The 16,113-nt window shown below is 41.2% G+C and overlaps 1 protein-coding gene across 4 annotated transcripts in view; it reads left to right on the top strand.

Moving 5' to 3' along the window:
- Positions 1–13,801, top strand: part of HELT (helt bHLH transcription factor) — a 65,894-nt gene extending 52,093 nt beyond the window's left edge. For 2 of the 4 annotated variants that reach the window (XM_058192430.1, XM_058192431.1), the window contains 3 exons: positions 10,596–10,700; positions 11,032–11,128; positions 13,071–13,801. In XM_058192430.1, the coding sequence (XP_058048413.1) occupies positions 10,683–10,700; positions 11,032–11,128; positions 13,071–13,561 (606 nt within the window). In that variant the 5' untranslated portion in view covers positions 10,596–10,682 and the 3' untranslated portion in view covers positions 13,562–13,801. Of the gene's footprint in view, positions 1–9,940; positions 9,983–10,595; positions 10,701–11,031; positions 11,129–13,070 lie in introns of those variants that run through there. The other 2 variants (XM_058192429.1, XM_058192428.1) reach the window with 2 other exon arrangements.
- The last annotated feature ends 2,312 nt before the right edge of the window (positions 13,802–16,113 follow it).

Genomic DNA, 16,113 nt, shown 5'->3' with positions numbered 1-16,113 from the left:
TATTGCATAAAGTGGTTTCTCATGCAATATGTTGCAATTGCTAATGGATTATTCTTTCATCCTACCTGGACCGACAGACTGATCACCACTAGTACTTGACTCTAAGAAGCAGAATAAAGAGAAGTTGGAGAGAGGTAAAGTGAAAAAAATGTGCTCAGCAAAACTCAGTCCCTTTGTGTTCTTGTATAGGAATCATTATCAGGAAACAAAAAGAGTTCAAAAGTGATTGGAGAAAATGGGCAATTTCTGCTATTCTGCTTTTCATGGCAGCATGATTAGAAATCATCAATACTGTATAATAATTCTGCCTTGCTAATGTTCATGAATAAATCTCAAGGACTGTAAGATTTTGGAAGAAGAGTTGGCAACTACAGTTGGAAATGTGAGTTCCTTGTGCTTAGTGTACTAGGCTCTTTTAAAGATCTCAGCGTGTGAATGGGTAAATCTTCTGTTTTGTCATAAAGGAGAGACAAATTGAAATAAACCAAGGTTGCCCATCAGTTTTGTTCTTCAGTGCAACTTAGTGCAAATTGTCAAGAGACAATGAGTTGAACACTAAAGTTGGTAGCACCAATCAATACAGAATATTCCTGTGAACTCTCTGGATCAGGCTACAGATCATAATATGTTTGGGACATGATACCTCAGAAAAAAGCTAATTATAGCCTGGGCCATATTGGAGATTATCCTCTTTTATCAGAGCCTCGTGTTTGGCAAAACTTGTATTTCTCACAATCAAATAAATCTCGTAAAAGTTTGTTGTAATGTTTTTCTTGTTCTGCAGAATTGGATAAAATTTGTCAGAACATTACATAATCAGGAAAAGCTACCTATTTTTGAATAAGTAAAAGAGATGAATTCCTTTAGATTTTCATTTTTATATATTGAGAAAAATCCTTGCAGCCTTGTTGTTCATAGACTGAGTTAGGTGGCGTTGACAAACATAATGGCAGCTCCAATGATGACATATCTTACTGCATTTCAAAGAGTAATTTTAGTGTAAGCCGTCTGAAAGTTCACGTGGGGAGTTTTTTCAGCCATCTCCTGTCCCTTAAGGTAAGAGAGTGGCAATAACTAAGAGAAAAGATACTTGCACCCAATGAGTTTTGTGGTGGCATGGAAAAGAAAGCCCAAGGCAGGATAGTTAATGATCTGCATAATGAATTTTGTCATTCTTGCTCCTCTGAAGCTTTATGGAAGATACTAGCAGCTGTTATTCAGTGAACTATTCTCTGGAATTAATAGATAGATTTGATAAGTTACTTGGCTCAGTTTCTCTTTCTCTCCTCCACTTTCCAGAAAAATAGGCATTTTAAAGACATATGGCAGCATTTGCACAATACCTTACATTAGGCCACTTGGAATTGGAGTGGTCTGTGATACAGCAGATTATAAAAACTCACCTATTATCTAATATCAGTATAAAATTCTCTATCACACTGAGACATAATATAGTTTATTTCCTTGGGCATAATGGCAAGATATCCTGATAGATATGGGCACTGCAAACTGCACAACTCAGGCTTCCTTTCTTGGACACAAAAGTTCTATTTTCTTAAATCAGGATTAGGATTTAGCATGTTGGGTGAACAAACTACTAATGTCCTTTCTGCAATCCTATAGAGTCGCAAATCACTCAACAATTTTAAATTTCATTTGAATTGTGTGTCCCTAGTAAAAGGTTCAAACTTTAGCTAAGGGTGAATATTCATCTAACAGTCATGATTCTATACTTGATATGGAAACTCAGCCTTTCTTAGAAATAGATCATTGTGTAACATTGAGTCATGCTTTATCTGGTTTCTGTGAAAGATGAAGACATGGTTGCTTGGGGAACCAAACTGCCTCATTATATTGTAAGCCACCCAGAGTTGCCGAACTGCAAGATGGAGGGGGGCATATATATTTAATAAATAAACAAATAAATACATTTAGTATAATAATATCCTTGAAAATAATGCAGAAATTCCAGCTGGTCCCAAATGCTTTTAGAACGTTGTCTGTCAGTGTCAGGCCTATCCCAAGAACAATGTAACGCAATTCATCCCAGTTCTTTACTTGTTTACACTATGTAGGCAGACCCTTGCCAGACTAAACCTATACAATTTAACTCTGATATACTCTGAGAGATTTTAGGGAGTGGCTCAGGGATGAAATGCTCAAGGATCGGACTGGATCATGCGATCCGGTAGCGATCGTGGCCAGTGGTTTGGTGATCCGGTAGCGATGGTGCAGCAAAGCTCCGCCCACCCACTCAGGTGTTTTGCGCATGTGCAGAAGGTCTGCGTGCACATGGAGTGCATGCGCTTCTGAACTGGTAAGGAAGGTAAGTAGTTTTCACCCCTGGAGTGGCTACCCTAAGTCTCTTCCTCTTCCCATGATCAACTGTGCTCTCTCTTGTCTCATCCCTCTTCTTGAAAAGTGCTCTCCTTGAAATATGCTCCGTCCTTCCTGTGAATCTGTTGCCTTACTGTAGTCCCAGGGGTGTCAAACTTGATTTCATTGGGGGCCATATCAGGTTTGTGTTTGACTTTGGCGGGTGGGGAGGGAGACCAGGGTGGGCATGGCCAGGTCAACATCATTCATGTCGGGGACACCTGTAGTGGCCCAGGCAGGGCTGGAGGGTGATCCATTGTCACCATGGAGGAAAGCAAGACCAGGGAAAGGGCCAAAGATTCCAGGCATTGACCACTGTTGCTGAAATCGTATTTTCTGCAATCCAGTTTGGAGCAGTTTACCTTGAGTTTCTATCGATTGTTTGCCAGTGTATTATTGAAGTTGAAGCTGAAGAAGTCATTGACAGGTAAGACATTGTAGCAGACAATTTTGTGTACTATTCTTAGATCAGACTGCAGGCGGCGCAGTTCCAGATTGTCCAAGCCCAAAATTTCAAGCTTGGTGGCATAAGGGATTCTATTGTGAGTAGAGGAGTGCAGTGTTCTTCTCGTGAAATATCTCTGGACCCACTCAATTGTATTAATGTCCAATATACAGTGTGGATTCCAGGCAGACTAGCTGTATTCAGGAATTGGTCTGGCAAAGGTTTTGTATGCCCTAGTTAACAATTCAATGTTACCGGAGAAAAAGCTTCACAAAATAAGATTAAAAACTCTTAAGGCCTTTTTGGCAATGCTGTTACAGTGAGCTCTGGGGCTTCGATCGTTTGAGATAAGTACTCCTGGGTCCTTGACAGAGTGAGGGTCATCTATGAGATAGTTTCCACCTAACTTGTATTTGGTGTTCTGATTTTTTTTTTTTGCCAATGTGTAGGACAGAGCATTTGTTAGTTGAAATTTGAAGCTGCCAATTACGTGACCATTCTGACAAATAGTCTAGGTCGCTTTGTAGGGCAGCAGCATTGTTGGTGGTATTAAATAATTTTACATCATTGGCAAAGTGGATGCAGCTGCTTTTAATGTGATCACATAGGTCGTTGATATGAAGCAGAAAGAGTATGGGTCCTAAAACACTGCCTTAGGGGACACCGCTATTAACTGGTGCTGGATTTGATAGGTCCCTCCCTATTTTGACAATTTGCTGCTTGTTTGAAAGGAATGTGGCTATCCACTTGTGCAGGGGTCCGAAGTTGCCATAAGAACTAAGTTTCAGCAATAGTTTCTCATGCACCACTGAATCAAAAGCTTTGCAGAAGTCTTTGTAAATTGCGTCTATTGCTTCACCCTGGTCAAGATGTGTGGTCCAAATGTTTCTGCAGTGTAGGAGTTGCAGATTACAGGACAGATTTTTTTCTGAAACCAAACTGCTTGTTAGAAAGCAGGTTGTTTGTTTCTAAGTGGAGGGTGATGGATTGGTTTATAATCAATTCCATGACTTTTCAGGTGATGCAATAATATAATATAATATAATATTAATATAATATAATATAATATAATATAATATAATATTATATAATATAATATAATATAATATAATATAATATAATATAATATAATATAATATAATATAATATAATATAATATAATATAATATAATATAATATAATATAATATGATAGGGATTCAAGTGATGGAAAGGCAAGGAAGACAATCACCTGAACATTCTTTAGCAATTATACAGGCTGTTGTTGCCATATGAGCATCATTGAAGGTGATGGTTGTAACATTTCACTTTAAGTGCTCTGTGTGATTTATATTCAGATTTGGCAGAAGATGAAGTGCTCTAGAAGGGTTTATAATGGTTTATATGAAATAGAGGGGTTTATTAAAGTCTACAGAGGTATTTTAATTATTTTTCAGCTGTGTGGTTAAAAAAAATCCTGAATAGCTTTTTTCAGGAATAATTTTTAAAAAATTAAATAAAAATTTAAAAATTATAAACTTGCTTTTTATAAATTTATTTTTTAATATTAAAAATACTAATATTAATTTCTATATATTGTTTTTAGCTGAGTGGTAAGCTGCCTAGAGTCACTTGATTGTGAGATCAAGGGCAACTATATAAAACACAATCTGATAAACGAACAAATACTTCCAGTGGCAGAAAATTGGCTGCATTCAAGTTAACTTTTTTTTCTTTTGCCCTTTAGCCTCTCATAGACCACATCAAATTTTCGTAGAGTCTAGGGTTCTACGAAATATAGTTTGGATAACCCTGATCTATAGGACTGCCATCTTAAACTTCAATCTATTGTGCACTTTCTTTGGGTTTTAGCTTGGCTGACCTCAGAGGGAAATGATTTCTATTCAATATTCAGAAGATAATAGTCTGTTTAATTTCCTTTTGTAAGAGGAAAAGATAAATACCTACATGTGTACTGAAATCATTGCATGAATCTTGATGATAGTCCCAAAATATTTGAAATATTAGCCATCAGTTCAGAAGCATCATCTTCCTTCATATTATATATGTTCCAATAAATGGCTTTCTAAATTTATTCAGCGAAGATTTTTCTTCAAAGTAAGTCCTGGTTTCCTCTGCAGCAGGATTCTCCCCAATTCAGAGGTGGAACACTAAAGAAGTAAGAACCTTTCTGAAGTTTTTCCATTATTACCAGAACTTCCATATTGGTTTTTTTTAATTTATGTTTTTTTTATTTTTAATAATGGTAAACCTGTGGAAGTGGTTTTTGATTTACAGAAAATATTCCTTTTTGTCAATTTTGTTCTGCTGCAGCTTGATTCTATAAGTTGTTGAAATTCATTTTTTGTCTCATTAATCTACATTCAGTACTCCATAATGACAAAGTGAAAACAGAATTTTAGAAATGTCTATAAATGTATCAAAAGGAAAAAACTGAACTATCGCATTTGCAACCACATGTGAAATTTAGCTCCTGTGTCTCCCATTTCTCTTGATCATTGCTGACATGTTTCTACACCTTTTTCCCCAAGTTTTTTAATTTTTTATAAAAATGTCAAATCAACACGTGAACAGTGTGGCACCTGGGTGCCATACATTCCAATACAGACAAAACTAATCAGATTAAACATTATTATTACATTCAATCAATTTATGAAATTCTCATAACAATACACATCTATATTAGGTTACAGTCTATCATTATTCAATTATTTCCCCTATTTCTCATGATTACTTTCATTTTATCAAATAAAAATGTAATACATTAATATTCCCTTTATTTCTATCACTTATTCTAGCTTTTAATCATATCACCCATTTACACCTTGATTGTAGTCAACCTCTGGTCAATTAAATTGATTGGACATGATTTGGAAAGGCACACACCTCTCTATAGAACAGGGGTCTCCAACCTTGACAATTTTAAGACTTGTGGACTTCTGGGAGTTGAAGTCCACAAGTCTTAAAGTTGCCAAGGTTGGAGAGCCCTGCTATGCACCTGAGAATGCATACTGTAGCAGAGCAAAAGCCATGAGGTCAAAGGAACTGCCTGCAGAGCTCAGAGACAGGATTATTGAAAGGCACAGATCTGGAAAAGGCTACAATAAAATTTCTGCTGCATTGAAGGTTCATAAGAGCACAGTGGCCTCCATAAATCCCAAATGAAAGAAGTTTGGAACAACTGTGACTCTTCCAAGAACTGGTCACCAGGTCAAACTGAGCAATTGGAAGAGAAGGGCCTTTGTAAGAGAAGTGACCAAAAACCTGATGGTCACTCTGACTGAGCTCCTGTGATCCTGTGTGAAGACGGGACAGAGTTCCAAAAAGACAACCATCACTGCAGCCGTCCACCAATCTGGGCTTAATGGCAGATTGGTTAGAGGACAGCTTGTCCTCAGTGCAGAACACATGAAAGCCCATTTGGAGCTTGCAAAAAAGCACCTGAAGGACTTTCAGACTGTGAGGAACAAACTCTAAGCAAGCTTTCATGGGTTTTGCACTGAGGAGAGGCTTCCATTTAGCCACTTTTCCATAAAGCCCAGATTGGTGGGTTTATGTCAATGTGATATTTCAGGTTTTGCCTTTTAATAAATTTGCAGGAATTTTTAAAATTCTGTTTTGATTTTGTCATGATGGAGTACTGAATGTAGATTAATGAGAAAAAATGAATTTCAACAACTTATAGAATCAGGCTGCAGCACAACAAAATAGACAAACGGGGTCTGAAGACTTCCTGAATGCACTGTATATATTGAAACTTCCTTTTGATTCCCCCACGTGGATGATGGCAGCTCACTTGGGCAAAAGGGCCTGAATGGGTTTTTATCATAAGCATGCATCTTAATATGGATATGGATGGGATATTGTGCACTTCTGTGAAATGTAACTGTGCTTTTTAGTTTCACAATCAAGGGGGGAAAAAACATCCAGTGGCAGTATGAAAAAGAGGGTCCCTTAATACGCCATCATTGATATACAAGACTGAGCACAATTTTGCATTTAGCTTCCTTGTTTGTTTGTTTTTCAGACATTTTTACCTTTTTATAAATCATCATCGTTCTAAAGCATTCCTCTTAAAAATAGTTTAAAACAGATAAGTTATTAACAAAAACGATTTTTAAAAGTCATTTTCTTCCTCATGGTTAGGAAGGGAAAGGGAAGGCACAAGGCAAAATTAACACCCTCTACTCATTTAAACAACCTCCTGCCCTGACAAATAAAAAAAAGGAGAGTTAAAAAGTGCAGAATTTCCCATCTCTGCCTGTCTTTAACAGGAGACGTTCACACACTTTCCAAAGCAGCTAATAATATCTGTCTGGAGCCCTCATTGTTAGTCTAAGCAGAGAAATAACGTTAAAAATCAAAAGCAACAGCAAACATATCTCCTTAATATGCCATAACGCTTCCAGCACTCCGGCACCATCGCCCCTGTCATATCCAGTTTGCACGTGTCCTTTCTAGCTTTCATGGTCAGCCTGAACCTGCACCTCGTGGAAGGCTGTCCTGGACCAGACATAATTCTCTGGCAGGAGAGAGAGAGAGTGAGAAAAAAAGAAGCAAATAAACAAACTGAGCGGTGTAAAAAAAAAGAAGAATTGCCTCGCAGGTGCCTGCAGCTGGCGGTTAACACAGACAGTAAGCGGATCAACTCCTTCTCCACTGGCTAGAGGGGGAAAAAAATAAAGCTCCTACATTTACTATTCAAAGTTTAGTTAATTTGGATGATAACGGTTAGTTTCTAATCCCATTGTGCAGGACTGAATATACTGAAACCTAACAGCTTCTCTGAAAGGATATCTCTGGCAAGCAGAGCAGCACTCGGGAGCGTCCCTGGGCTGGATGAGCGAGGCACGCTGCTTCTGAAAACTTTCTGTTAGGATTTGTTTAGTCACCCACCAGGTTGCAGACAAAACAGGTTGCAAACAAAACCTCGAGAAAGAACATTTCTTCGGCTTGCATTTTATCACGAGAGAAGAGCCCCAATTTGCATTTTACCCTGAATGCGGTGAAAAGAAAAAGAAAACAGTTAAAATTTAAGGACATTATGTGGCACTTTCCAAAGTAAAGTAATAATAAAAGAGATGAACATTAATCTTAAAGAAAGAGAAGAGAACCTGCAAAACGTGACAATGAAACTAAGAATTTGAAATCGGGAGCAAGACGGTAGTATTTCCCTGGAATAGGCTCCATTTCCAGAATGACTGGATCTAAATGTAGACTCTGGCATACCTCTCCAAATTTCTCTGGGTTATTTTTATATGAACTAGCAAACCCACCGTTGTATTTTTGATCGCATTTATTACTCAGGCAGTGAATAGATCAAATGAAGTGATTGGGAAGTGGGGGGCGTCCTTGGTCAACGAAATAAGGTGGTGCCACTGCAAGATGAAAAAGGGTCTGGAAATGCGCACGGAAGCTTTGGAGAGGAAAAGGACCCTTCTTCTTCTGTGAATTTCCCTAAATTCCTGTTGGAGTGTTTCCCATATTTCCCTCTTTAGTCTTTCAGAATATATAAAACATCTTTCCCCACCGTCCATTATTTCCCTCTGGACGCCCCCCCTCGAACAAATGCGTTGCCCCCCCGAATGAGAATCCTTTGCGCTCTCAAGGCAAGAGGCGCGGCTGCCAGAACAGAGGCCCTTGGAAAAAAATTAACAATGCTGTGAAAATATGTTTGCAGAAAATAGACAATTGTTGGATTAGACTATTCAAGTATGAAATAATGCCTTTTTGTGTAAAAACCTCAGCAATGTGCGTGTACAAAAGTTCCCTGTGGCAGTTACTTGCTCCCTTTGTGAGCGCTGCGCTTTGGCGTCTCCACTTGGCGCGCTTCACTCCAAGCCCCTTTAAACGCGATTGTTTCTTTCTTTCTCAAGACATTTACCGGATCAAAACATGCTGTTAATTCGATCAGAAAGCTTTACCCTCTCTAACAATACCACAATAATTTCTCCTGAAGTTTGTTAAATTGACCAAAATTAGGCAAATGAATAGGTGCAGGTGACACCGCATAATGGGCTCTCGGAGCAGCTGCGATTCCCTCTTTATTTTGCCTCTCTTTTCTTTGACCCGCATTATTAAAATTTAGGCCCAATGAAACTATTCACACTTTTCAATGGGACATTTTCCTATAGGATAATAGGCTACAAATTGAGCCTCTCCAAAGGCGGGGAAGGGAGGGGCGGAGGAGCGAGGCAAACAACAAGATGGAGACATACACACCATAGGAAAAAGGACGGTCGTGTGCCAAAAGTTTGAAGGAGCCTCCCTGGGTCTGCTGAGGGGAGGAGAGAAATTTATAAAGCGGGGAGGGGGGTCTTGTGCCACCCTTCAGTCCCCACACCTGCCGGGGTGCCCCCCCCGCCACATAAAGGGATGGAAATAAAAAAAAGCCTCGCTGCCACCTCTCATAAAGATGGACGTGTCACCAAGTCGTGTGAGAAAAGCCTGAGAACAAACGGACCCACTCCGTCTCCAAGGGCTCTTCCTTGAACTGGGCGGAACAGCCTATTAAGGGCTTACTTAATTACTTTAATGACTCTGGACAGGCTTTAAAATGCAGTCGGCGCTTGGACAGGGAAAGGAGGCAGCGGGGGTGGGGTGGGGAAAAAAAGAGAAGAGAAGAGAGGTGCCTGGGATTTGTAAACAGGCGGTCGTGTGAGAGACCGACCGGGCGTTTGGGGGCTTTGAAGAAGGGCGCTGGTGTTTCACAACCTGCCAGCGCGCCACTGCGCTCCACTTGTTGCTTCTGTAGTCCTGCGCTGCCCGTTGCCATGCAAATGCTCTTTGGGGGGCCAATCACGTGTCCTTGAAGGCCACGTGGAGTGACAAAGCTGATCTGTCGTCCTTCCCTCGCCCGCCCCTGGTCCCTGGGGAGGAGGAGGGGAAATACCCTGTACACACACACACACACTTTAAGAAAACCTTATCTTTAATGCATGTCTTCTCCTAATGCTGTTTTCCCTAATCCTATGAAACCAGGCAGCCCATGAATATCGCCCCCTCCCTCGCCTTAGAAATGATCGCTTTATAAATCGCCTCTTGGAAGTTCGGGCTCCACAATCCACCTGGGCCACTTGAGTGGAGACCTCGGGTGCCTCCGGCTAGCTTTTCCCCCCGTCCGCTTCTTGCCTCGATGTCTTCAAAACTTAAGGAACGGAAAGTGAGTTGGCGCTTTGGCGCTGCCCCGCGCACTTCAGGCTGAAGGCAGCTTTCTTCTCCGGAGGGCCTGGTGCCATTGAACCTCAGCCATTGGTTTTGCGGCTTTAAAAGAGGGAGGGTGGTGTGGGTGGGTGGCACGCAGCGCCAGGCATACGAGCTACTACTAGTGGAGACACTTCGAAAGGAGACTTTTCACTTTGGGCAGCTCATGTGAGCCTGTCAGGCCACTGGGGGAGCCGGATGTTCAGACGGCCTTATCTTCTCGTCCCGTCGCACTTTCGCCCTGCCCTGCCCTGCCCTTTCCCGTCCCGCCCCGCCCCGCCCCATCCAGTGTAACTGAGGTCCTATTGAGTAATTGGTTACTGACAAAGACCCCCCCTCTCTCTTTCCAAAGTTTCTACAGAAGATGGGGAGAATTTAATTCTAGAATTCTGGCTTCAAAAGATGATTTTGACAGGGATTTTTTTTTTAAAGGCGAAGAACAGATGGATACCCAGAAAAGCGTCGAGTAACTTTTAAATGGCCTGGGGTTAATGGGACTCCGTCCGGTTTGAGGATCTACCCGCTTGTCCGCTACTCGTGTATTTATCCTGCCCCACTAACATGTTTTCCAGAAGATCCCCATTTCGCACAAAGTGATCGAAAAGAGGAGAAGAGACCGGATCAACCGCTGTCTAAACGAACTCGGGAAAACCGTGCCCATGGCTTTGGCCAAACAGGTACACGCGCCTTTCCCAGCAAAAAAAACCCAAAAAACCCCCCCAACTCCCAGGGCCTTGGCGTCTTTCCAAAGCAAAAAGCGCAGCAAGTGACAAGGGTGGCCTTGGTTAGAAGAACCGGCAGGTCCCTTTCTTTGCCTGGAGAAGCTCCAGCGAGAAATCTCGCAATTCCGATTCGCAGGTGGGAAGCGGGCTGAGGCGTGTTAGGGAAGGAAAACGGGAATGGCTTTTTCGTTCTGTGCCACGGCAAGTGCCCCCCCCCACGTCCCCCCTTTTCTTCCTTTGCACCAGATGTGACTTCTCCTGAAATGTTGCTCTTGGCTCCTTGCAGAGTTCCGGCAAGCTAGAGAAGGCGGAGATTTTGGAGATGACGGTGCAATACCTGAGGGCCCTTCACTCCGCGGATTTCCCTCGGGGAAGAGAAAAGGGTAGGCGCGCTCTTCTGGAGTCGTGGGGGGGGGGACGACGACGGTGAGTCCCGGCGCTTGGCAGCCAGCAGGCGAGCCGGGCAGCTGGCGCAGAAAGAGATGCTGGCGGATTTGGGGGAAAGCTTGCGGAGCGCCTTAGGTCGACTACCGCTCAGATTCGGTTCCCCTCATTTTTTAAAACGCCAGAAGCCTGTTTTCTCTTGCTACAGATTAAAATTACTCTCTGTTTGGAATGAAATGTGCCCCTTTTCAGGCCAGGGCCAATCTCAAATATTTTGCTGCCCAATGTGAAGAACCAGATTGCCCTTCCCTTCCTGGCCTTTCTCTGATCCTCTGATCCAGTGACTTTTAGAAGATGGTAACCGGGTTCCATGCAGCATCTTGGCTTATTTTACCCTGGTTTAATGACAAGCCACTATAGACTTTTTCCATTTGAAATGCTAAGCAGTAAGTTAGGTTTTACATACTTCAGTGTCTTGGTTTGCATATTGTCTTAACCAGGGGTGAAATCCAGCAGGTTCTGAAGAACTGGTTGCAGAAATTTTGAGCAGTTCGGAGAACCGGCAAATACTATCTCTGGCTGGCCCCAGAGTGGGGTGGGAATGGAGATTTTGCAATATCCTTCTCCTGGAGTGGGGAGGGAATGGGGATTTTGCAGTATCCTTCCTCTGCCACACCCACTAAGCCACACCAGACCCATCAAGCCACGCCCACAGAACCGGTAGCAAAATGGATTTCACCACTGGTCTTAACTCAACAACTCCTCCCCCCTCCATGGTTCTTCTGTAATAGGAGAATCCAGCTGCTGTTCACCACCACACCTGAGAAGAGCAAATTCAAGGCTGTGATTGAGCTTCCTCCCTGCAAGCTTTGAGGGGCTCAGCTAAAGAGCAACTTCATCTTAACCCTTTCCCCAGATCCTAATCTTTAAGCATTTATTTTTATTGGCATGATTAAGTCTTGTTTTAAAGGTTAGATAAATTAATAGAATGGGGTCAACCCATGAGGAGAGAGGCAGTTCATTCCAGATTGCTGAGCGCAGGAGACAGGTTAACTGTAGAAAACATGGCTATTAAATTAAGCATGTGATCTTCTGTAATTGGACATTGATGGATGCAAAGAGAGTATGGTTGGGTAGATGGGCATTTGATTGGATCCAGCATTTGTTAAATGTTGAGTAATCTAGGATAAAGAGGTATCTATCCATTTAAAATAGAATAAAATGAAAGCCTTTTGAGGTGAATAATACATTTTTTTTGGTGGTACAAACTTTTAGGGACTATAGCACTTGCCAATTGATCAACTTTGTGATGTGTTAACTTTCAGTAGATGCATATTTTGTACACATATTCCCACAATGGTCTGCATTTCAAATTGTATGTGTATCTATGTGTGTGTGTAGTATAGGACGTTGCTGATTGAAGTTATTTTAAATATTGATTAATTCTGTCTTGGGCAGGGTGTTAAATGTGTTAATCCACAACTTCCATCTTTCCAGATGGCTTGACTGAAACTGGTAGAGTTGCTGTTCGCACATCTGAAAGGAACCATATTGGGAAAGTCTGAGACAGACATTGATTTTAGACTATTGTTTGTATAAGTGGTATAAACTTTCTGTTAGCAGAATTTGGAGTAAAGTTTCTTGATTTAATGATCTGCTTTGTGGTTATAACTTCTGACACTGCTGGATACTCAATAAATGTCTTTGTTCTTCAGCCTGCCTTTCATAGATACCTTTATTATTTTGTTAACTTGGAGGCTTGCCATATTTGAGTACTGTCAGTTTCAGAAATTAGCCTATTAAAAATTTAAAAAGTGTTTGCTAATTTAGCTACTACAAATCATAATAATTATACTGAAAAATAACTCCCATAAATATAAACCAAAAATCCCCAAAGCCAAGCATACAATGCTATTTCTTGCTTTCTTTCTCTCTTTCCAGCAGAACTTCTAGCTGAATTTGCCAACTACTTTTATTATGGCTATCACGAATGCATGAAGAACCTAGTTCACTACCTGACCACAGTGGAGAGAATGGAGACCAAAGATACCAAGTATGCTCGGATTCTGGCTTTCTTGCAATCCAAAGCTCACTTTATCACAGAACCTCTCTATGCTTCCTTGGGATCTCTTCCAGAGTCAGACTTTTCCTACCAGCTTCCTCCAGCTCCAGACTGCTTGGGTCAAGGCACTAACGATCCTGTTTTCTCACAAGCGGCTGGGCACGGTCACTTCTCCTGGCATGGTTCCACCAGAAATCCCACCATTCCTTACCTTCCCAATACCGCTATGCCCCTCACTAGTCCAGGACAGCAGCGCAACACTTTCTTGCCATCGGTACAAGGGCTGGATCGCCACTACCTCAACCTGATTGGCCATTCCCACCCCAATACATTTAGCCTGCCTCCTGGCCAACATCCATCTGTGTTGTAGCCTACTTCTGGGATGTCCAGTTTGTTTTCCAAAGTGGGCTCCCGTGTCTTTCATGGATGAATTAGAGAACTGGATGGTTCCTTCTAACATGTTGTTCTTTAAAGGCAAAGAACATCTTTCATCCCATTAGTTATCGGAAGAGAATATATTACCTTGCACCACAATGGCCCTTCCAACACTGTAAACAGATATGTAACTAATGGTGGGGAAAGAATAAAGATGAACTCCTGGGGGAAGAAAGTGTGTATGCTTGAGATGTCTTTATTCATTCTTTTATTATCCAGCTCTTTCAAATATTTGCTCTGATAGTATATTGTTTGCTTTCCAAACAAACATCAGTAACGTTGCAGAGAGCTGTACTGATTTTAAGACAAAGAGGGGAGATGCCTGTGCTGAATGAATATATTTACCATCCTGCTCATGACAATTTTTACACTCACAAGAGGAGCAATTTTGTATGGTAGCCTTTAACTGAAATAGAGGTAGTCCTTGACTTATAACCATTCATTTAGTGTTCATTCAGAGTTACAACAGCACCAAAAAAAGTGACTTATGACTGTTTTTCACACTTATAACTGATGCAGCATCCTCACGGTCACGTGATCAAATTTCAGATGCTTCACAACTGATTCATATTTATGACGTTTGCAGTGTCCTATGGTCATGTGATTACCTCTGGCGCCTTTCTGACAAGGAGTCAATGGGGAAGCTAGAGTCACTTAACAACCGGATTACTAATTTGACAACTGCAGTGATTCACTTATCCACTGTGGCAAGAAGGGTCGTAGAACGGGACAAAATTCACTTAACAACTATCTTGATTAGCAAGAGAAATTTTGGGTTCAATTGTGGTTGGAAATTGAGGATTACCGGTACCATGTTCTTTGAGATAGAATGGAAAAACTCCAGCATGTTATATAAAATATATAATATTTTTCATGTTAAGGCAGGTTATTGACTCCTCTAGCATACTGCCAGAAGCTGAACTTAGGACATCCTCATACAAAGAATATAAAGGATAATAGAAGGATGAGCCACATGGAACCTGCGGGGATTTATGTTATTTTCTTCTTGTACAAAGTTCAAAAGTGACTTTTAAAAAGTGCTGGACTTTTAGCTAGAATTAATGAAAATGGCAAATATGACTATGCATCTCTGCTAAGGGTTGTTCCTATGATCCTTCAGCTCACAAATTCTCTACCCAAAACTTTCCTATTACATTTTCTTGGTGGTGGATAGGAGTGAAGAAAATAAATGGTTGCTACTATTCTGGAACATTTGGAAATCTGACTGTTTTAGTATTCTGTTACAAACTGCTTAAGGTTCTAGATTCTATCTTTTTTTGAAAGACAGATGAGAATGGTCCTGTTCACACAACGTAGTCTAAGTGGGCTAAAGGATCTATTATATGAGCATTTTAGCTTGTCAAAATGTGGGCGGAGCCATGCAGCCTTCTTGGTCAGCCATAGCATAGAAACAGAGAAGAGACAATACAATGGCAAAAAAGACAACGTTCTAAAACTATCCTATATCAGCAGGAGCAACAACAAGAGACTTCCCAATAATTTGTTTTTATGTTTTGACTTCCATTCCACATGGAGAGGGAACAGGAAACAAAGAAGGTGCTGGTGGAGGGTAATTCTCTCATGACTCCATCAGTGCTGACCTATCCCTCAATTGGGTTGTTTCATTTCTCTATTGAAGAGGGGTAAAAAGAAGGAATTAATAAGCAGTAGCTATGAAGACTCCAACAATTGTCTCTCTCTGGATAAACGCTCAACTTTAATCATGTGGCTGGATGAAAGGTTGGCTTGACTAGTTACCTTGTACAGATAGTCAACTGAGCCCAACATTTATGTTGCTAACTGAGAAATTTGTTAAGTGAGATTTGCCCCATTTTATGACTTTTCTTGCCACATTTGTTAAGTGAATCACTGCAGTTGTTAAATTAGTAACACACATTTGTTAAGTGACTCTGGTTTCCCCATTGACTTTGCTTGTCAGAAGGTTGTGAAAGGGGATTACATGACCCTGGGACACTGTAACCATCATAAATGTGAGTCAGATGTCAAGCATCCAAATGTAAATCATGTGACCATGGGGATGTTGCAATGGTCATAAACAGTGGAGGGTTTCAAAATTTTTTACTAATGGTTCTGTGGGTGTGGCTTGGTGGGCATGGCATGGCTTGGTGGGCGTGTCAGGGGAAGCATACTGTAAAATCGCAAATTTCTTCCTGATCAGCTGGGACTTGGGAGGCAGAGAATAGATGGGGGCAGGGCCAGTCAGAATTTTCACTACCAGTTCTCCGAACTACTCAAAATTTCCGCTACCGGTTCTACAGAACTGGTCAGAACTTGCTGAAACCCACCTCTGGTCATAAAGCAGTTCCAGATTAGTTCTTGGGAAACAGAGTAACATATTCCATTTTGTCCTGCTGACTTAAGATGAGAACTGAACTGTTTCAGTTTGCTACGGTCATCAAATAGGTTGATCAACAATTTGTGAAGCCACAATTCCTGAGAGGGACAAAAAAAATATTCATTACAATT

This window comes from Ahaetulla prasina, chromosome 8 (assembly GCF_028640845.1).
Source record: "Ahaetulla prasina isolate Xishuangbanna chromosome 8, ASM2864084v1, whole genome shotgun sequence".
Taxonomy (NCBI): Eukaryota; Metazoa; Chordata; class Lepidosauria; order Squamata; family Colubridae; genus Ahaetulla; species Ahaetulla prasina.
Note: the sequence above shows the minus strand (reverse complement) of the source record. Positions and strands in the feature narration are given on the sequence as shown.